At 40.3% G+C, this 22,812-nt stretch overlaps 1 protein-coding gene across 1 annotated transcript in view; it reads right to left on the minus strand.

Annotated features, from left to right (window-relative positions):
• Window positions 1–487: 487 nt before the first annotated feature.
• tbx15 (T-box transcription factor 15) overlaps window positions 488–22,812 on the minus strand; it is a 33,795-nt gene continuing 11,470 nt past the window's right edge. The window contains exons 4-8 of the mRNA XM_026144601.1: window positions 17,003–17,174; window positions 11,491–11,658; window positions 11,177–11,241; window positions 4,823–4,920; window positions 488–2,313 (exon numbers count right to left, since the gene is read on the minus strand). Coding sequence (XP_026000386.1) covers window positions 1,481–2,313; window positions 4,823–4,920; window positions 11,177–11,241; window positions 11,491–11,658; window positions 17,003–17,174 — 1,336 coding nt within the window. The 3' untranslated portion in view covers window positions 488–1,480. The remainder of the gene's footprint in view (window positions 2,314–4,822; window positions 4,921–11,176; window positions 11,242–11,490; window positions 11,659–17,002; window positions 17,175–22,812) is intronic.

Consider the following 22,812-nt stretch of genomic DNA (forward strand, 5'->3'; position numbering starts at 1 on the left):
ATTTAGTGATCACTTAAAGTTTAAGTTACATTTTAACTGTACAGTGCTTTATTATATATATTTACAGGACTGTATCTACCTCAAAGCTGTGGTCTCTTTAAAACATGCACGTCTTTGCACTTTTGAGAAAAGCTGGAGTATCCACAGGAATCTCACAGAGAAGAGAAAGAGCATGCAAACTCCACACAGAAAGGGTTCAGCTGGGATTCAAACTAGGAACCTTGTCAAGTCCTTATATACAGTCTATATGTTACTAACAAAGACGCATTTTTTTCATCTGAATTAGAAAATGTCGTATGTTCTTAATCTTCCAGAATAATTGCCTGTACTGTTCACAGAGAGGGAAGAAATCCAACCCATGTAAATGAATTAAAACGTTTATTGAGGGTTTCTTTTTTTGTTTGTTTGTTTGTTTTTTAGGTGCTTGGCACTTGTATTTACATTTTTTTAAAATGTTTCACAAAAAAAGAATTACGTTGCTATTTCCCCTTTTTCACACATTTTAATAACAGATTGTCCTGTAAAATTGCTATACTGTTCAGCACTTAAATACACATCTGTAATACACGTCACAACATACTTTACTCTGTGCTGCTATTGCTTACTTTTTGTCACACAACAACTTTTTAAGCTTATGTTATTGATTGCATTCGCCATCTTATACATATATTTATATATATATTTAAAACAGAATCCACTCAAAAAATAACCAATCCAGTCTTAGAGGAGAAAAGGTTGAGTTGCGTGGTGAAGTCCTGATTTCTAATGTGCATATATGCTGGCATTTTCAGGATGAAGCAAAAGTTCCTCAGTGAACTCTTGCATCAATTACCAGATTTGTGTGTTTTCACCATCTGCCACAGCATGCACCAGTTTCTCTCCTGCATGTACGTGGAGCAGAGAGTCATTCGGTGATCCGGTCCAGTTGTCTATTTCATTCCAGCCAAAAACTGTGGATTTTGTCAGCAACCACTGACACTTTGACATTCCCAAGCTAATATGGCACAAGTGCCGAGTGAAGTAAAAGCCCTCTGTATCACATAGAAGGTTCTTTGGTTACAGAATGGCAGGAAGAGCAGATGACATTTGAGTCCCCAAAGAATCAAGTCATTTTGAAGAACCTGTTGCTTCTATTGCACAATGACACTCACAACTGATAATCCCCTCTGTACCAGAGTAAGTACACTGCCACTTCTTATAACACTGATCTGAATGAGGTTGTTGTTTCATTGCTGTCAAGTTGCCGTCCTTCATTAATACAAAGATAATTAAATAATATTTTTGTCTTCCACTGTAAGTATCTTTAAAAACAAAATGTTGAGAGGACATCCTTTTTCTGAAAGCTTCCTTTGTACCTCAGTATATCTATCCTTCATGTGAAAACACTGGTTCAAACTTAACACCAAACCAGGTTCGTAGATTTACTTTTCATATTGAAGACATTAAAAACGTGGCGCCCTGCAAGGTTGGGTCTGAGTTCCTACACCATGTGCATGGACATCTGAGATGAGGAGCCATACTGACGTCCGTCACAAGAGCTGCTGCTTTGCTGGCCACCGGTGGTGTTGCCGATCATGTGCATGGTGTCCATGCTTCCGTTGGACAAGTACTGGCGCTCGGCGAATGCCCCTGCAGGAGTGGAGGAGCAGAGCAAACCGCCCTGGGGTTTCTCGGGGCTGGCGGCCAGGCGAGGAGAAGTGGGGAAGTTATATCCGTACAAATTGTAAGGGTTGTGGAGGGAGAAAGCGTTGTAGGAGCCCTGCTGCACGTGGTGGTGGCTTCCACCAAACATGTGGGCAGAGGAAGGGGCGGATCCGGATGAAGAGGACGAGGCTGAGCTGGAGCTTCCCCCGGTTTGCATCACGTACTGAAGCTGAGAGGCTGGGAATGAGCCGAGCTGACCGCTATAGCCATCCATTTTGCCCCCGCCGCCGCCGCCACTGCCGCTGCCAGTCAGGGAAGCGTGAGTGCTACCCTGCATGCCGGCAGCAATCAAAGAGGAAGTCCTCTGTGGCAAAAAGGATTCAGAGGGCTGACCAGACGCCACAGCACTCCCTGCAGCCTGGAGGCGTCCATATGAACTTTCAGCCAGGCCGCCATATCCCTGTAGGGCCGCCATGTTGCTGCGAGCACAGGCAGGGTACTCCGACAGGCCCAGGTTGCAAAGCTGACTTTCCCTACAGCCCACATTGAAGGTGTTAGGGGCCAAGTGAAAGGTTGGAGGGGAGCAGGAGGGAGAAAGGAGGTGTGCTGCACTAGAGGGAGATGGAGTTCCTGTGCTGGAGGTGGTAGGAGAAGTGCCTGTGCTGCCCCCTGCAAAACAGAAATACAGAGAGAATGAGTGAACTATACAAAAGCCAATGTGGGAGTACCAGAAACTGTAATGCTTCAAAAGGCTTCTCCAAATGGCCTTAAACCTGCATTAAAAAGCGATAAAGCAGGGTATCCCTTAGGGCATGACCACACTGTGACTGACATGTCTCGGTTTCTGTTGCATTCAACTTTTGCTTATGTTTCTTTGCAGGTTTTAGATCTCACCTTGGGTCAACACACCTGAATCACATGATTAGTTCGTTACCAGGCCTCTGGAGAACTTCAGGACATGTTGAGAAGGTAATTTAGCCATTTAAATCAGCTGTGTTGGTTCGAGGACACATCTAAAACCTGCAGAGACACCGGCCCTCGTGGACTGAGATTGCCCACCCCTGCACTAGACTGAAGAACTAGAGGCTTCAAACTGAAGTTCCCATGAGATTGTGTGTTGTTATGCAAACTCAGTCAGTTGATCCAAATGGGCTTTGTCAAACCCCTGTTCTCAGACCAACTGCAGCCGTACTCTGTATACACGATCACGAACTGTTTTGTAAAACACGCCGCATTAAATATTCTGTTCTGAGGAGATTCGTGTCACCCCACATATAATACATGCATATAAGTTTGGTGGCACAAGTAAGATCCTCAGGCCAAGCCTTTCAGAGAGATGTGAAAGCTGTGAGGTATTAATCACATACTTTTGTGTTAATAAGAACTTGGCTCACGTTCATGCTGCTATCCTAAAATTCAGTTTGAAACCGGAATGAGGAGGACGCATAACTAAATAATCCAGGACTCGCTTGGCTCGGGCTCTTCTTTGCACCATATGCCTTCGATAATATCGCCGCAGCGCTCTGCTCAGCTCAAGGAGATGAAGGGGGGAGCTTATGAGGAGGGAGAGAAAAGAAAAGGGGGGCAAGGTAGATATATTTCGGAAAGAGAGAACGATAGTTAAGTGATGTCATGTTTTCCTCTGGATAGACGGGCTCGGGGGGCTTCAGTGCCGAGGGAGAATGCTTGATTGCTTTGAAGGGGAAAAGGGTGTCTGGTGCCATAAGAGCAAAGCTACACAGTTCCTTACAGTTACCACAGAGTGCACATGCACACAACACAGAGTCTTTATGAGATGATACAGGGTTCACTGACAGAGCAAGGACTTTAATTAAATCTTAATCACTGCGGAGAAGTTTAAAGATAACAAACACGTGTCAGCCCGCTCTGACAAAACATGGAGCATCACGTCATGCTGACCTCCGAGGGTAACATGGATCAGGTCAGCGTTGCTTTAGAGTTGCTTGAAAGCGGCGAGGCCCTTGATATGAGCCATGACTCGTTCCTGGTTGTCGACTCTGGAGCTGAGACAAAGGGAGGTGGCCCAAGTGACGCTGACTCTTGTCGTGGAGCCGTCCAAAAGCCACAGGGTTTGTTTAACGATTTTATTTGCAACGGCTACGCGTGATGTGAAAAGTTCAGCAGACGCAGGCAGACCTGCCAGAGGAGCAGTGTATGGCCAAGCTCAGATGAAGGACAACCACAGCTGATATATGGAGGGAAAATATGCACATGGAGAGTTCACACTGGGACACCAATGCGCCAAGGTCATGGTAAGTACCACTGCACACAACTCTAGGTAACTGTGCAGTAATGTATTACACTACACTGTAATGAGCCCTAAAAAAAAAGATGATGTGACGTTTCAGTTATGAAAATCCAATTTTAAACCAAATACATTTAAAATCACAAAAAAAAAAAAAACGAAAGTAAAAATGTTCCAGTCAGTGATCGTTTCATGTTTGGTTTCAGTTTACAGGTTTTATCTGAAAACACAAACTAATTCATAATTACAATACTCGTGCAAGTCGCCCGTGACAATGATGGTATCATGATACAGCGATCCTTGATGTACTGACAGTCATTCATAAACTTATTATGGTGTGTGTGTGTGTGTGTGTGTGTGTGTGTGTGTGTGTGTGTGTGTGTGTGTGTGTGTGTGTGTTTCTTAACCATAAATGTGACTTTAACATCATTTTGCATTTCATTACCCCTGCCAAGTAGGTTATGTGTTTGTTAGCGTTTGCACGCGTGTCATTCTGTCTGTAAACACAATAGTTCAAAAAGTTATGCCAAAATTTGTAGGGGTGTAAAGTGGGGTCATTTTAAGAATCCATTAAAATCTGGTTGATACCCATCAAAGTCTTCAAAGTTTACTTACTGATTTATTGGTCAAAAACTGAGAAAAGGCTTTATAATACGGAAACTTATAATTGTGTGGCGTGTTTTTCAACACATAGAAAAGAAGATCTAAAGGTTTAAAATACTGACTGAATATAGCATATTGTAAAAGGAAGCAATATCATACAGTTTCACAGTCAGTAGTTTATTAGTAGGTTGGGGTTTTTTTGCCTTACATTATTCTACTGTAATACTTTTTTTAATATCACAAAGTTAAGGTAAATTTGTTCCTTTAAGACAGATGAGAAGGACTGCACAAATATATTTATTTACATACCTTGCTGTTTCTGCATATTTGTAAAGTCTTCAAATGTGAGTGTCCTCACTGGAGGTCTCCAGAAAGCATATGTTTCCATGATCGCCTCAAGGCCAGTCCTGACAGAGACATGCAAAACCAATTTTAGGACACACACACAAACACAAAAAAAGAAATGAAAACAAGAGGAAAGTTTTTTTTTTAGTGAAGTTTACAATAAAAGCTGCTGCTAGGACAGAGAAAATAATATTATCAGTCATAGATTAATCACTGATTTTAAGCATGTATCTCTTTTTTTTAGTCTAAAGCTTGAAGCCTCGATCAGGCTCACCGTTGTATTTAAAGTTCTAGAAGCCTGATTTTAGATAATTATGAGCTTTGATTGTTACTATAGACATTTAAATGTTTGAAATGAACACTGAAACGCTTAATGAGAACAATAACCAAAGTTTGGGGAAAGTATTCATATTTCTTTCTTCACTCTTGCACCAAAATCAGCCTTTTTAATACTTAACTTTATTTTAAAACTGTACTTTTAATAGAGTTAAATAAGGAATTTACTCGTTTCTGTTAATAGAATTAATAAACTGTGACTTGACGAGTACATAGAGGGAGAATCTAAATATACTGAAAACATCAATGGAAGAAAAATGGGCAGTGATATTCTACATGTCAGTGAGACAGCTAGAAACATCGGGAGCTGGGGTGGGTTTGAGATATATAATGTAGATGGAGAGAGAGGTGGGATAAACCAGAGTCCAGCTAGGAGGAAACTGGGGCCATTAAAAAGGAGCAGAATTTTAGTGTGCATATAAATCTGAGGTGACATTTCATCCTGAATCTGTACATGGTTCTCCTTCCTGCTTGATTTACTTCCCCACATGGCACTCGGCTCTGGCCCAGGCAAAGCAGCGTCCGCTCTGCTCCCTGTGTTATTTTAGGGCCACCAGCTCCCTGGCTGTGGCAGCTCGTTAGTGCGCCATGCTAATCAGCCCAGCCCTCATCATCACTGCACTCATTCATACAGTTGCACTGCTGCCGCGGGACCAAAACCCAACAAATGAGCTGTATCCCTCCACCGGGCCATAAAGCCTGGTCACCAGACAACTGACGACACCCCCATAACCGTAAGGCTGAGAGAGGACCGCATTAAGATTCAACAAGAAACTCAGAAAAAGGAAAACAAGATGGTGCTTAATTTGAGAATTAGCAGTGCAAGTTTGGCCTTTCTATTAATTTGGAATTTCCCCTGAATATGGAATCGGTTGGTAATGCTTCACAGCAAATGAGCTGCACGTTCATTTTACAGCTTAAAAACCCAAAGAAAGTACCTTAGGTATTTTTTATAACTGTTTATGTCACCCATATCCGATACTAATAGAAGCTGAGTAACGTTTAAAAGACGCGCGTGGCAATAATAACAAAATATGTCACACCTGCTTTTATGTGCGCAGCTGCCTGTTTCCACTGCTTTCAGTTGCAGCTGCAGCACTTTTACATTTTGCTCAACCTGGCTGCAGAGAAGGCAAATCAAGAGAGGGTTAGTATTTTATTAGGGGGCGAGCAAGGTTTGGTTTCACTGGAAATTACCTTGATTTTCCTTCCTATCTAGTGTTTACCACAAGGTGACAAGAAAGATGTGGACTAAACGACTGTCGTTACTCATTACAGATAATTGTGACTTGTTCAAGCTAAGCACAAGAAATGTTAATTGCTTTTATCTCGTCTGTCTCACCTGTTGACCTTTCTAACCCTAATCTGACACATTAGGTTCCCCACGGGATCCTGTCCCTCCACAATTCTTTAAAGAAATTTTTCCTAGTATACAACAGTATGTCCTTGACATTATTAACAGCAGTCTGTCTTCTGGTGTGGTTCCTGCAAACATGAAGTAGTACAGCCACTGCTTAAGAAACCTGGCTTTGATCACACAGTTTTAGCGAACTATAGGCCTATTTCCAAGCTGCCTTTAGTCTCCAAGGTTTTAGAGAAAATTGTTTTTAGTCAACTGAAAGATTTTCTAGATGAAAATGGCATCTTTGAGGTTTTTCAGTCAGGTTTTAAAACCCTTCACAGCACAGAATCTGCATTACTAAGGGTTTTTAATGACATCCTTCTGGCATGTGATTCTGGTAACCATGTTGTTCTTATCTTGCTTGACCTAACTGCTGCCTTTGACACAGTAGACCACAATATTTTAATTTCTCGATTACATGATGTAGTGGGTATTGGTGGCACTGCACTCAATTGGTTTAGGTCTTATTTGTCAGATAGAACTTTCTCTGTCAGCCTTCTCGGTTACGAATCGTCTTCTGCTCCTCTGTCATGTGGTGTCCCACAGGGCTCAATTTTAGGGCCACTGCTCTTTTCTCTGTATCTACTGCCTCTGGGTTCTATCCTTAGAAGGCATGGGATCTCATTTCACTGTTATGCCGATGACTGCCAAATTTATTTGACACTAAAACGCAAGGATGCCATCTCCATAAAACCTCTCTTGACATGTCTAGATGACATTAAAGCTTGGTTGGCTCGAAACTTTTTAAATTTTAATAAAAAGAAAACAGAAGTGTTGGTGTTTGGACCCAGTGGTCCCTGTGAGTCCTCCTCTGTTGTTTTAGGATCCCTGGAAGTCTATTTTAAATCTGTTGTTACTGACCTTGGTTTTAAGTTGGACAGTGATTTTAAATTGGACAACCAAATCAGAGCAATGGTGAAGTTCAGTTTTTATCATTTAAGGCGACTGGCAAGACTAAAATCTTTTCTTTCGAGGCAGCACCTTGAAACAGTGATCCATGCTTTTATTTCTTCCCGCCTGGACTACTGTAACTCACTTTATGTGGGGGTCAGTCAGTCATTGCTCTCACGTCTGCAGCTGGTTCAAAATGCGGCTGCACGACTCCTAACAGGAACTCGAAAAAGAGAGCATATAACCCCCGTGCTAGCCTCTCTGCACTGGCTGCCTGTGTCTTTTAGAGTTAATTTTAAAATTCTTATGTTTGTTTTTAAATGTCTACACAGTCTTGCCCCGCCTTACCTCTCTGAGCTTCTTCATCCCCACATACCCTGTCGGTCTCTCAGGTCAGCTGACCAGCTGCTCCTGGAGGTACCGAGATCCAGGAGGAAGCTCAGAGGGGACAGGGCCTTCTCTATTGTGGCTCCAAAATTATGGAATAATTTGCCCATGCATGTTAGAGAGGCCCCTTCACTGTCCACTTTTAAATCACGTCTTAAAACCCACTTTTATTCCTTGGCTTTTAACCTCAGTGAGACTTAGTTTCTTTTTTTAATGCAGTAGTTATTTAATTAATGATTTCACTCTTCTTTTATTTGTTTTTTATTTATATCTCATGTAATTTTATTTTACAGTTCCAATGTACAGCACTTTGTGTCAGCTGTGGTTGTTTTAAAGTGCTTTATAAATAAAGTTGATGATGATGATGATGATTAGCCACCAAGGATGCATGTGCACATAATAAAATTACGAACGACTCCGCCTGATCTGTCCATGCAGCTGGAATTTCTTGGCTTTGCCAACACACATCGGCATTTGCTTCAGACAACATCCACTGACTGCTCACAGGAGCCACTAACCTAACAAGCTGCACCTGATGCTGATGCCAGCATCCAATCACTGCCACATCGGAAACTGCATCCAAATCGATGATAATGTTAGTCAGAGGTGGTCGTGTTGCAGGATTTTTCCTTGATAGACAAACTTTTGACCAAGAGAAAAATCATGATTATCATGCTAATGAAATTTTTTTTAACCAGTTTTTGCTAATTGTGGTTTCGTTTATCATCATTTGATCATCAAAATGTTGAGAAATCTTGTGAAAATAATTCAGGGGATGCAGAAGCATCTGCCCTTGGCCCTATCTCTTGTATTAGCAATGTTGCAGTTAATAATAATAATAATAATAATCATCATCATCATCATGATGATGATATATGATCATTTATTGCATTTATGCCCTAATACTGGGTTGACCTTCATAAGTCAAGATTTGCCAAAGTGTAATTATAATCAGACGTTTATGTTTGATTGAACTGAATATTTGCAGTTTTTTTCTTGATTAAAAATCAGACCTGACTGTGAGCTGGAAACACGCCGTATCTACAGTTACATTTCATATTGAGCTAATAACTTCATCCTGTGTGACCAAACTCCCAAATCACCATAATTATTCTGAAACAGCAGCATGAAGGTCAAAGATCAGAGCTGCAGCTCGCTAACAATATTCATGAATGACGCAATAAAAAAAAAGAAATCAGCTCCGACACAAAGCATGAAATTCAGAATGACTGAGAGAGGGCTTTTAAGGTAACAGAAGCAGTCTGAAATCTCAGTGTGTCCTGGCCAAATCTGAACCAAAACAAATCCCAGACGGGCGTGAAGGGAAGGAATCCTGAGCAGTACGTGAGGATCAATTCATTTTCTCTCTCTAAAGACAAATCTCTTGTGCTCTGTTATCTTTTCATCTGTAGCTTTTCTGCAATGAAATTCTAATGCCAGTTCATAAATCAAACGGTCTATTGTCTGAAAAACGAAAAAAGATGTCTCAAATATCTGTGCGCCAATAATGCGGACCAGATGAGGGGGCTGCTTTCATGTGTGGAGACCCCTTCTCTTTCCTCCTCTCCTCCACTATGTTATAGATATAGGATGATTCAGTGACTGGGTGCAACAAGGCGAATCAAGAGAAAAGAGGGGAGGAGATGAGAGGAGGGGGATAGAGGCAGAAGGAGAGGTAAACAGTGATGTAGAACATCTAAGAAAGCATCAGGATAAAATCCAACATAATCAATAATGTTATTAGTTAGCTTGAAAAGTAAGTAGAAGTAAGTCTTCCACAGTGCAGAGTCAGACTGCTGTCTCTGGCTAACATCACACAGTAACAAGACAGTAATGACAACATGTCCCAGTGCAACCTTTTACCGTGCGACAATAAGAGTCAAACCATTTTTGTATTGTGTTTCATTTGCCTTTTGTTTGGATTTGTGTCAGGAAGAGGAGAGCAAACATATCTCACGGAATTCTGGTTGTAATTCATAGCGACTAAATGGCCGGCTTCACTGCTTTATAGGTCGTGTGGGAATGTGGGCATGATTAAAAAAGAAAGAAAACACGAGTACAGACAGTGTTAATATTCCGTAAGCACGGATATGGTGATTTTCAGGTCAAAGCATGTCTAGACGTCTAGGTTAAACTGGCCTAAATTTAGTTACATGTAGCCGTTGTTCCAATCACATTTTATGGCTTTATTTCAGTCTGAAGCAGGTCTTAAGTGAGTGATGAAATTTTAGGGGTTTTATGGAGCTAAATGTCTAAAATAAAAACAATCAGCCCACTTTGAAGCTAAAGGTGACCGTGAGAGAGATGAAAACTTGGTACCTTTGACAAAATGTGGAAAAACTAATAATCAGCTCACAGCAGATGTCAGAGACAAGCAAATATTTACAGTTAAGATTAAAGATGTATGGATACTTGTTCATTAGCTAGTCACAGTGCAGCAAACCATATTCTAGGACCAGCAACATGCACCCACTAGTGATTGAGCCAGAAGTAACAATATTTGGACGAGGTGATGGAGAGGCAGGTTTACCGCTAAGCTCAGTTAATAAGCCACACAGGTACCATATATCAGTTCCAAGCAACAGACTAGTAAAATACTCAAATTTACTCAAAGATTAAGTACAAACTTCTTGGACAGTCTATACATCCCAGCAAGTAATATTATTTGTTGGAAAGGCACCAACAACACAAACATAGGTGGGCCTTTACTTGAATCAGTATTGATATAACCGGGCATTAGCTACAACCCTTTGTCACAACACCTTTCAAAGCAGAAACAACTCCTAGCTTTAAGTCTTAATAAAATCAAAAAGTGGAAATAAATAAATACATAATAAATACATACATCAGTATCTGTTCAGTGTTTTGACAGCGTTTGACATTGATTTCCAGTTTCAACCTGTTTATGCACGTACAGGTTATTAGTTTAAGACCTGAAAATCAGAGGAATGAAACAATGAAAGCAAAAGAGAACAAACGTTGTTTTCTCTCGCTTGTGCATCAGTGTGTCTGTCTGTACTGCAGATCTGGGCAACAGCTGCATGTGTGCTATCTTCAGAGGATTATTTCCACAATAAAGGTCACACAGTGCAACAATTAGCATGGGGTTCTTTGTTTACCCCCCATAGAGTCTAACAACACAGAGGTTAGATTGATTGGAGAATCTGAATCACGTGGTTGTTATTTATCTCTTTGCATGTGTCAGCTAAGACTCAGTATAACTGCTTTGGCTGATAACAGAGACAAAGCACTGAAGACACCTAAGGAGGGTGTATTGCCTGGATGATGTTGTAACAATGTACCTGTTTCTTCCAGAGTCTCTGAAACCTTTGGCAAATGGGTTGCGGTCAATCTTTAGTCTGGTAATCTGCAGAAAAGGACAACATAGAAAGAGACATTTTATTTATAAACTTTCAAAAATGCTTGAGTAGAAAATGCCATCGCTATAAAATGTGAGGATTTTTAAGAAAGCAGATTATATAAAGGGATTTTTTAAAGCTTTTCAGAGATGAGTAATTTCAGAGCACTTCTGAAATTACGTCTGATTTCTTTTTTTGTTTTAAAGTAATATCCTGTAATCAGTTTTTACTATGGTGATAAAGTCAGAGCTGAATACCTGCTGGTTCTGATAAGCAGTGACTGTGGTAAAGACTGTCTCAGGGAAGCTGAAGGTCTTAACTCCTTCCCCACTGGGCACTGGTTTGTTTGGAGACAGTTCACTGCTGAAGTCCTTCCTGATGACATGAACACGAGGCTGATACTTGTGCATGGAGTGGAGGATGATCTGTAAATATGAGAAAAGAAGAGAGTGAAGTGCAGTCAGTCATTTTGTGTGAATGTACGCAGGGGTGCGTAATCTGTGAAGGATGATCTCGGTAGTTACAAATCTGTGTGTGAATGCATTATAGGTGCCTTGAAATGTACAAAACACTCAAAATACAACATAAAACCTCCGTCCTAAAAAAACGCTTTCTTGTAAACATCAATTAGCTGCACTGATTCCCGACCAGGGCTACGTGACATTAAGCGGAAACAAAGTTCTCACTGCAGTGACGCTGGCTTGAGGATTATTTCACATTATTTCACAGCAGAGCGGAGGCGTCAGACAGTGTCGGCCCCAACCTCGCCTCAGGCTTTCAGTCTGCTCCTGATTAATCTGAGAGTGAGAAAACCTCCCCAGAGCCAAACACCCACAACCCCCCCACCACCTCAGCACTCTGTTACAACAGAGGGGGTCATTTCAAACTAGAGCCGCAGGGGGAAAACACCTCTGAATATCAAAAACATTACATTCAGTGTTCCAGACCTCAAATCACACACACTACACGCACACGAATCATGACTGGGCATCTGCGTGGAGACGCATGTGCTGATCTGCAATCCTCATTTTAAAGACATGTCTCCATCTGTGTTGCTCGGTATTCATTTTTGTGGTGTTTTGGCATGCTCTGCCCAGTGATGACCTGCCAATCAAACTGCGTGGGCGGGTGCTGTGGTGTATCTTTACCCGGGTGGTCAGAGGAACGGTCTCCAGGCAGCACGTCCAGGCATAAGTTTTGCACCATGGAAAAAATACTTTCACATTTTGTGGGTTGTTTTCAGACTACGTTTGTTTCAATTGATAAAACAGAGCTGTGAAAAAAAAATTGATCTTGGAGATTTTAATGTTTAAATATAGTGATATCAAATCAATTTGACAGAATGTGAAATTCTAAAGTTTCAATTCGTATTGTCTGCCACTCCAGCCATAAGCGCTCGAGCAAAACCCAGTCGTATTTTCAGGTTATTTACAGACTTTAAATAAAATGTAAATTATCAAAAAGAAAAAAAAAGTTAAAATAATGAAACAACTATCTTGTGGTTCAAAGTCACACTTTGACTCGCTGAACTCAGAACAAATGACTCAAGGAGCAGCCAGAGGACATCAGCTGACAGTTGTTCACGCTCAAATACAATTATTTAATAAGTGGTGTTTTCATTTCCGTGGTAGGTAATGACGTTCTTTGGACCCCCTTTGAAAATAATCTGGACATTCACACCAGGGACACCAACACATGCACATAACAGATGTCGCGTGCATGTCCACCAAGTTAGATCCCGTTCAATGTCTAAGGCACATTTGGCTTTAATTGATTTTTTTAAAAACATAGTTAAAACACTTTAATGACCATAAACAATTAGTAATCAAAGCAAGCCTGTGATTTCAGCTGTGAAAACGGTCGAGGATTCACTGACTGTATATGAGTCAGCTGTGTCTCTGGAAGGTCTTTTACTCAGTATAAAAGAAAAAGGGGCAAAGGCCTCAAAGCAGACTGTAGAAACATCTTCTGTGGCATTTTGAACGGTTTCACACAGCAGCATTGATACGTTACCATGCAATGGATCATTAACAAAGAACAAAACAGAAGTAACAAAAAATGTTTTGGCTAGTCGAGTCTGCTTTAGCATTTTATTAGGTTTTCCCATAGAACAGTGAGAGAGGGACAGCATGAGGCAGATTTGAAGCTATAAGAATGCAGACTGAGGGTAATGAGTCCATGCAGGCACTGAGGTAAGAGAAGCTTTTAGCTTGCGGCACGGTTTCCCCCGTGTGCAAATGACACAAAACTGCTGGACGGAGAGTTTTCACCGCATTTGAAAAATAAAAGCAAAAAAAGCAAAGTGCAATCTTGATATAAAACAGTTACACTGTTGCTTTGACTAACATTCAACAGTCTTGCAAAAATACTTGCAAATTAATTGCATGTTGATAATAACTGCAGTTTAAAAATACAAATAAAATGTGAATGCATTAGTAATGCACGTACAATAACATAGTTTAAAAAGTGCACTTGTTTGTAATCTCTTACCAACTCAAACAACACACACTTTAAAAAAATGTAATTAGTTTGCCAAATAAAAAAAGGTAAAACAAAAAGTTACAGTAATTTGGTTGATATCATTACTGCTAATATTTCTATGTTCAGATTTTCTATAGAATAGCATTATTATGTAAAATGATTTATATTATAAGAATATTATATTGTGAATTTATTTTTAACTTTATTTTTCAACATAATCATCATCAAGATAGCACGAAACTGTATGAATGTATAAAATAAACTTTTATAAGCTTAGATTATTTAAAGTATATATAGTGGAGCACAGTTACTGGTGGAGTATAAGTTCCTGCTGGATTTGATGTCACTTTAGATTATTTTAAATTCCACAAGAAATTCTTGTCCATTTTATTTCATGTCATTTATTTTACGGTTATGTTAACATAAAGAAATTCATTGTAAAATAATAATTTACAAAAAATAAACAACATAATATGAAAAACAATAAAGTTAATGACATGATTAAGTTAATGTGTTTTTATATTATTGCTGTGTTATTTTGAATTGAGCAACCTGGGCATTTCTTTCATACTCGACCAAAACAGAATGATGGGATGAATTTTATCCTTAATGAATGATGGAGCGCTGCAGGTTAAAAGAGTATCTAAAGTCATGCAGTCAACAATAAATCATGTTGTTTAAGCTGATAATGTTTTGTATATGTGCTCCATATTTAACCCCTGTCTCTAAATATCTCGAGGTGGACTTCCAGCGCTGTCTGCGCTTTACTTTTAATTCAGATTTTTGATTGTTTAGCTTTACACAGGTGAGATCACCTCATATCTGCTGACAAGTGCTGTGAATGGATCAAGTTTTTATTGTAAAATGGCAACGCTGCTCTGATAATGCGCTCGGAGAGACGTGCAAAAATATTGATTTTGCTCACAGACTGCTTCTGTTGTGACACCTGATGATTCATGACACGTATGGTTTCTGTTTGTGATGAGGCAGACATTTCACGACACCACAAGTCAGGAGGATGAGTGAGACGTGGTGAGGTTTCCCACACAGGAAGCTCCGAAATTAATTTTCTTTGGCCTCTAAAGACCCTCCAGGGAAACAAAGACCCTAAAGCCGAGCAGCAGGAAAGGAAAGACAACCTCCCGTCACTCTGAAGAAGCCCTGCAAGCGAATCGTCGCGCGCTGACGCCCAGATGTTGTTACTTTTGTCACCACTGAGCTGATGTGATCATCTGCAGAGCAGCAACCTGCCGTGCCCACGCAGTGCGCTGCACAAATGTGGAACCCGCCATTTTGTCACAGAACAGGAGACATCTCTGTCATGGCGGTGTCACTACAAGGCTTCTATAAAAACTGTATGATCTTTTTTCTCAGTAACAAAGTTGATTTGTAGCAACAGAAACTCTGATCTCTCAGACAGACACTGTGTCATCCTTCCTCTCTTAGCACCAGCTCTCCTTTAGTTTCTAAAAGCACATGGAGTTCATGCAGACTCGAGATGACAGACTTTTATGGCGGCTGTGGCTAGCATGTTAGCAAACAGGTTGATATTTATACATCAAACAGGTTGCTGAATTTAGAATAAACTTAACTTTTGATTGACTTGTTTCCTCCATCAGTGTTGATAAGAAAAAAGTAACGTTCGAACTCTACTCCAACAAACCACTCAGTGTTTATGCAACGTCTGCTGCTGGCGACTGCTGACGTCATAGGTAGCAGTGCTGCTACACAAACAACCTTAGGTAGTTTTCATATTATCTGTATTATATTTGGCCTTTTTTTTTTTAAGCTAGGGCTAAGCATAAGAGGACAATTAAACTAACAGCTTTCACTATAATTCCGTTCACATGAAACTCATTTCTACCATAAGAGGAGGAATCAAGTGGAAATACAGGACTGATTTTAGCTTGCTGGCCACTTGCTGATTATATATAAGGAGGGCAATAAATCAGACAAATTATGGTCAAAGTTTTTGCTTTTTTGCTTTAAATATTTCACCTATGAAGCCCGGATAACATATTTTAAGCAGCCAAGAAGCAATAAGAGGCTCACTATAGCTAACTACCTCTGTTACTGACTGGATACAAGCAGGGCAGTAAATCAGAGAGACTGTGGTCAGACTTAAAATTTAGCACAGTGATGTGGCTGCTGGAGCGTACTACAAATCAAATTCAATCATTTAAATGACCTTAACAAAATCCCCCAAGGAAAGGAAAATGATATATTCAAACAAGGAAACTTTTAATATCTTTCCACTTTAATCCTCTAAATGAACTCAGAGCAGCCCATCCTTCGAAAAAGGGGGCGGCCTGAGCGTGAATGCACTATATCTGGTTCGATTGTGAACAAGTCTCACGGCTCTGTGAGTCCCGAAAGCACAAATTCTACAAAGAAACGTGTCAACTTTCATTTCAAGAAAACACTTCAAAACATTTCCATCCACAAGCTGCCACACAGCTCCAGGAGTGCACCGAGTGCATGTGTATAAATCACAGCTTGAACATTTAAACCAAATGCAGCTCAGATAGGTCACTCTGTTTTTGTATGTCATTGTGGTCCAAAGTTTTATCCACACTGCTGCTTCAGCTTTTATTTAAAATATTTCTAGATTTTGTTCTAAGATATAACGACGAACATAAACGACGATTCCAAAACTTTTATTTGCAAATTTTAAAAACGTAGTGTTGACAAATAATCTGCTTCGTATTCAGATTATTTAGCTGCGTAGCACCATTTACTCACATTTGATTGGCCTTTGGGTCCAGTGGCCTTAAAGTTGCACATGGGCCCTTCAGCAGCAGTTTAAGGAAGTGAGCTTAAAATTAAACCATTAACATTTTACACTGCATGATTTAAAGTTCTCATTTCATGGCATTGTTGTAAATATGCTTGTACTACTTTACATTATTTGGGAAACATCGAAATTATTGCACATGGACTAGCAAGAGAGGAGGTGAGCATGACTGATCTAGTGTTTTGTAAGTAAGTTCTACTCTTCATGTGTCTTCACTGTTAAGTCAATACAAAAAAATCATCTTATTAAAAGAACTTGTAGAACTTGTATTTTTTAAAGTTACAAATCAGTCAGCCATGAAGAAATGTGCAGTTGATCAGCTTTGTTATAAATTCCAGTCACAGGAAGAATTTGCTTATTTCACACTACAATTGTGGAGGGGGTAGATTTGACCAGACATCAAAGTGGAAGTGATGAAACATCCAGACTCAAAAGTGCCATAACAGATGTTTTGTTGTTGTTAACTTAGTAGCAGAGAAAAGTCTTGTGCTTACATGCCCCTGGTCATCCAGCTCGTTGTTGGTGAGTTTGAGCTTGTCAAAGCTGACCACCTGCCTCATCCACGTGTCCCCTGAGGCCAAAGAATCTGGGTGGATGTAGACCCGCGGAGGAACCGGAGAGTCTGCGTTTCCCGCCACCATCCACTTGGAGCTGTGGTACACATACCTAGAAAACACAGTGGGAAACCTGGTTTAAGCAACGCTGGCGCACACAAACGGATACACGAGGATGAGTCTGAGCTTATGCTAGAAATACAAAGGTTTCATTTGACATTGCATGTTCTAGAAGACCTGTGCATGTTTAAATCGAGTAACTCTAAATGTTATTGTAAACTTGTTTTTTTCTATGTCTCTTCACTGAGACTTCTTCTGCTTTGATTTCTTAATCATGTTCCCCAGAAAGTTAGTCCATGACTAGTATTCCCTCCCCACTTCACTGTTTTGAAAACTCATTTGAGGTTATTTGAGGGTTAGAGGGGTTATTATAAAGCCTGTTTGGATTTCAAATAAGCTGGAGTGATTTTCTTTTTTCGCTTCGCTGGAAAACAAACTCCAAACACTCGGCCACGTTGCCACAACACCGGCTGTTAAAAAACTCATCTGCTGTTTCTTCATTGCGCTTGAAATTTCTAACAAGCGCAACATAAAATATTCCATATGCAGTCGCACGCTCTGCTGCATAGTTTCAATTAAGCAAAGCCGTAATATTTGACGATGTTGTGTGTGAGTTTGGGTACAATGGGGCGACCCACCCATTAAACAGCAGGGAGAGAGGGAGAAGAAAGCGAGAGAGAAAGAAAAAAATGTGACAAAAGTAACTGACTTTTACCCTCATTTTAAAAAGAAATGACAAGCCACAAGTTAACTCTGTGTGCGCTGATTAAAAAAACAGGAAAGGACAAAGAAAGGAATGAGTGCGATGGAAAACAAGGGAATAATGCAAGAAACAATGAGGGGGAATTAAAATGCGTGGAGACGAGACGGGCGGCCTTCGGGAGAGACGGACACAATGAGGGAGATGAAATCAGCAGACGGAAAGGTGAAGGAGAGATAGGAGTGAAGCGCCAAGAGAGGCTGAGAGTGAGTGCGGGAGAGAGAGTGGGAAGCACAGCTGTTTGCTTTTAGTTCTGGCCCTGCGCTCACTTGAAAGTGTTTTATCTGCAGCGTCTCTGCCAAAGTCATCACTCACCCCTGAAACATGGACAAAACTCTCATTTGGTCCTTTTGTTATTGCCTTGAAGGGCTGCACCACCCCGTTTTACCACACATTTATGTCCAAGACCAAAAATAAAAAGAATATACCAACTCGGCCTCTTTGTGAGCATTTGAAAAAGCATATAGGGGGTGTTTTTGGGAATGCTGGCAAACACACCCTCTGGCCACCATATTGGAGCTAAAGTCAGTATGCTATATTACATTTGTAAGTAAATGTTTGTCAGACAGGAGGAGTGGTTCGTGCTCTGTTTGGGAGCTTTGTGTTTTTCACTTTGCGCTGCATTGTTGTTTTTTAACTTTTGCTTTTAGGAGCCTTGCATGTTTAAAAAGAATGAAGCTTAGCCAGTAAGATTAAGTCCAAAGAAAGTTAGGATTGAGAGTCCCGTTTTTGCATTGCTACAAGCTGGAGCATTTAGCCATGACCCCTTACATATGCCTATGACACTCCAACAGCTCGCACACATCACAGCATTGAAAAGCCTGGGAAGGCCCGTGTGCTGGGTACACTGATGTGTGCGTTTTTAGCAAACAAACTCTTAAAAATCCTCACAAGAACGTTTTCAATGCTGGACTAGTAAAAAGTCATTCAGCTTACTTAATATGTTTTCTTAAGTGGCTTGGACTTGAGGAGTGAAGACGCATACGCACACACAGACACCGACTGAACTGCAGGCTGCATCTGCAAATGGTCTTTGTTAACAGCCTCGTGTCTAATGCACTCCACAACCACACAAGCCAAAGTTTTCATTGGTATTTCTTCCTCTCTCTCCCCTGTTTGTTACACCATAAACAGCATAATCATCACAGGAATCCAGTTTTCAGCAAACCATGACGAAGCTGAATGTTTCTGCACAGTTTGCAGAAACCACATGATGAGATGCCATATTAAGCCAATTTGATTCTGGGGGTTTTTTACACTCATTATTCCAATCCATTTCATCATTCATTAATCTATGATGGATTCGTTCTTTGTGGATTTCCCACGCACCAAAACAGGAGTTTACATGAGATTTCTCCCCACTCCTGATCACTGTTATGACATGTTTTTACCTGGTGTTTTGACCTGAACAGGTGTAATAATAATATAATATGTATCTTCCTTTTTTTCTCTTATTTTTGCTCCATTTTTGGTCTCCACCAAAATTGAATAAAATATCGGTTGGTAATAATTCTCTGGTTGTTTGTTATCATGAATGATAACATATATACTCCCACACTGAAACTTTATAACAAATACATCTTCTTCCCGATTGTAAATATCAGTTAAAATATAACATGTATAAAAGGTATTTATTAAAATGTCTTTGCTTGCTATTAAATGCAGAGATTTGGTACAGTTAACAGAAGTCCCTATTTGACTACCGTGTTATCTAATATCACCTCCACACATGGTCCTGACTTTTGACCTTAACACAAACACACATGCATATGCAGACCCACAAAGGATGCCAGGCGTTTCTGTAATTTCCTGTTTGGACTGCTGTTTAGGGTTATGCTCAGCGTAGTAGAGAACGTGTTAAGAAAGGAGGAAACTTTAGCCCCAAACAGGACTGGAAATCTGATTAGTCCCTCGCTTTCATCTTCCATAAATCTGCCATCTGGCACCGGCACGATCAATAAAGACCGGACTTTATGTGACACTCTTACTGGGCAGATGGGGGTGAGGGGAGGGGAACTTCGTCCCTCAGCCAGCACCAGACCATACAGCTGACAAAACTGAACTGCAACGCCTGGCCCAATTCTCAATTTTCTCTGTCTCTCACACACACAGACACACAAACACAGTCATATAGACTGGGACACTGAAACACACAAATAGAAAAACACACAAGAAAAAAGAAGGGAAAAATGGTTGTCAGTCTGTATGTGTCTGTATGCATACACGTGTGTGTGTGTTTGTCCAGCTCATCACACGTATACTCTTACAGAGGCTGGCATGCACATAAAAACACATATTTACACACTTGCCAAGCCCGGACAGTATATTGAGTTACTGTACTGACAGAGTAAATATTGCTATTGAGTTACCATTCAGGGTTGACTTCTGAGTTTGTAAGAGAAGACCAGCAGCTCTCCGTACGCATACACGTGTGCTCTTGATTTTCTATGCTTGGGAGGCCCAAACTGCCCTGCGAAGTTATTTTGTAAGTTCTCACAGGACCCGTGAAGCAGGGTTACTGTTTATAAGAAAAATACTGGGATTATTCAAAGCTGAAAGTGGGCTTAGGGTTCAGATGAGGTACCGGTTAAGGCTGATGTCAAAGTGGTCCTCATAAGTATGTCAGACTGAAGGCCCAATGAGGCGTGTTTCCCCTTTGAGTATGCATTCCTTAATGTTAGGCTTCACTCATTTTTATATGTGTGTTTCTATTTATATACAAAGATCTAAGGTCCTCACAAACTGCCATAAAGAAAAAGAATGTCTGGAATTGATGTGATTACATGAATCTGGCTTTGAACGATCAGATGAGTTTTGAGGAATGAACGGCGGCTGTGCATGCAAATCTGACAAGGCTCTTTGGGTGTGTGTGTGTGTGTGTGTGTGTGTGTGTGTGTGTGTGTGTGTGTGTGTGTGTGTGTGTGTGTGTGCTGTTGCTCTTTTAATTGTTTCTGAGTATCATATGGGTTCTTTTATTTCTATACTTATGAAGATCAAACAACAGTCAAGAAGGTTGAATTACTTTTACAACTTGACTTTTCAATGGAGACTATGTTTAAGATATAGTTGGTGAACCCTGGTTGGAGGAATTACTGTCTATCTTTGGCTGTTTCTGTGCCTTTTCTACGTGTGTGTTTTCCTGCTTCAACACAAAAGAACCAAACACAATCCTAACAGAATATTTGCTAATAGAAGCAAATAAACATTTGTTTAAAGAAAGTTAAGGACAGTCAATTTTCCAGTCAACGTACATTTACAGCATTTTTAAAATTAAGATGGGATTAGTTTATAGGGTTGGGAAACTATGATTGACCCCATGACTAAAGTAACGTAATTATTTTTGCATACATCTGTCTTTTATCCCTGTAGATGTCTGTGAATATGTTGGTGGCTGTTTGATCCATTTTCCCATTTCTGTGCAGGAACCTGCGCATGTTAAAGCAAAACTGCAACGTGCACTGCCACACACTCGAAGCAAAGAGGTATGCTTGAGGAGCCAGACAGACCCCACGCTCAATGGCCTTAACTCAGAACGAACCAAATGACTGTCCACATAAAAGAAGTGTAATATATGGAGATTTAATGAGCGTGGTACCAATGAGACGTTCCTAAGCAGGGGCAGTGAGCCCAAGTAAAGCAAGTCGATTCCAATAAAGACCTTATTTCCAGACCCCAAACTCCCTGGGACTCTGAGACACACCAGTGACAGCTCCCAGCTCAGTTTGCAAAGCCCTGTGGTAAATTCCCCAGCCAGGAAGAAAATCCTATTTAATTTTACAAGATCTTCTGGCCTCTAAAAATCCTCCATGTCTTGGTTCGCTGGTGGAAGAGCAAGGAGAGGCGGCAGGGCAGAACGTCTGCTATACGCTCTGGTGGAAAACTTTACATTATTAAACAATGAAATGAAATGAAGGGTGCAGGGAGGTCAAATAAAATGCACTGATTGCAGAAGTCACTTTATTTTAATTTGCTAATTTGTCTTTTATGCAGACTTTTATTTCTTCCTGATGAATGAATTTTAATTGAGTTTGAGTGGTCGTGGGGGGAGTGGAGATTCTCTGCAGGGAATGACATGGTTTTGTTTTGCAGAAAGAGAGGGGATCTATTTGTGGTGCACTCAGCTTTTGAACAAATAGTCACTCTCACACGAAAACAAACTAGCTCGCTGCAATCATCTTTCGTGCAACAAAACTATCTGCTTTAAAAATATGCCCTGTAAAACACTGCCGATACACTCAGATCTACCACACACACGCAATTATGTTGCCACTAAGTCAGTCAATTTGATCATTATTAATACATATATGTTTTTAAAGTGCTTGAGCGCTATATCAATTTATCTATCCAGACAAAAGAAAAAAAATAAAGAGCTGTTTATGTTTTCTCATCATTGAAAAACATTGTTTAAACATCTGAAATTAAATCCACGCTGCAAGTTAAAAACACACTTCCAATTTAAGCTGAAGATGTCAACCATAACTTTTGGATTATAAGAACTAACATGAATATTTTCTTAAACTATAGCTAAAGAAGGAAAAGTATTATTATTATCAAACATAAGACAGGTTCCATTTTTTCTTCTGAATTTTGAATATTGATTATGATGATGCAACAAGCGCAATAAAAAAAAACTGCAGCAACAGAGCAGGAGAGAAATGGAAAATGTGTTTAATGCTTAAAAGCACTTCATCGTATAGCTCACGGCTAAATAGTTGCATTATAAACATCACTAAGTATGAAAAGAGCATCGCAGAGAGGTTAAAATGTAAGAAAAAAGCTTCGCCACTCTGTGACAGACTGTTTGGATCAATTGTTCAGCAACTGAAGTTCAGTTTTAAACAACTTCACGGAATCTAAAGAAGTGTCTGTGGTGAAGTTAAAAGCCAAAAAACAGAAACTTGTGTAGCAGAAACCACTCCATGAACTCAGA

This window comes from Astatotilapia calliptera, chromosome 16 (genome assembly GCF_900246225.1).
Source record: "Astatotilapia calliptera chromosome 16, fAstCal1.2, whole genome shotgun sequence".
NCBI classification, from domain to species: Eukaryota; Metazoa; Chordata; class Actinopteri; order Cichliformes; family Cichlidae; genus Astatotilapia; species Astatotilapia calliptera.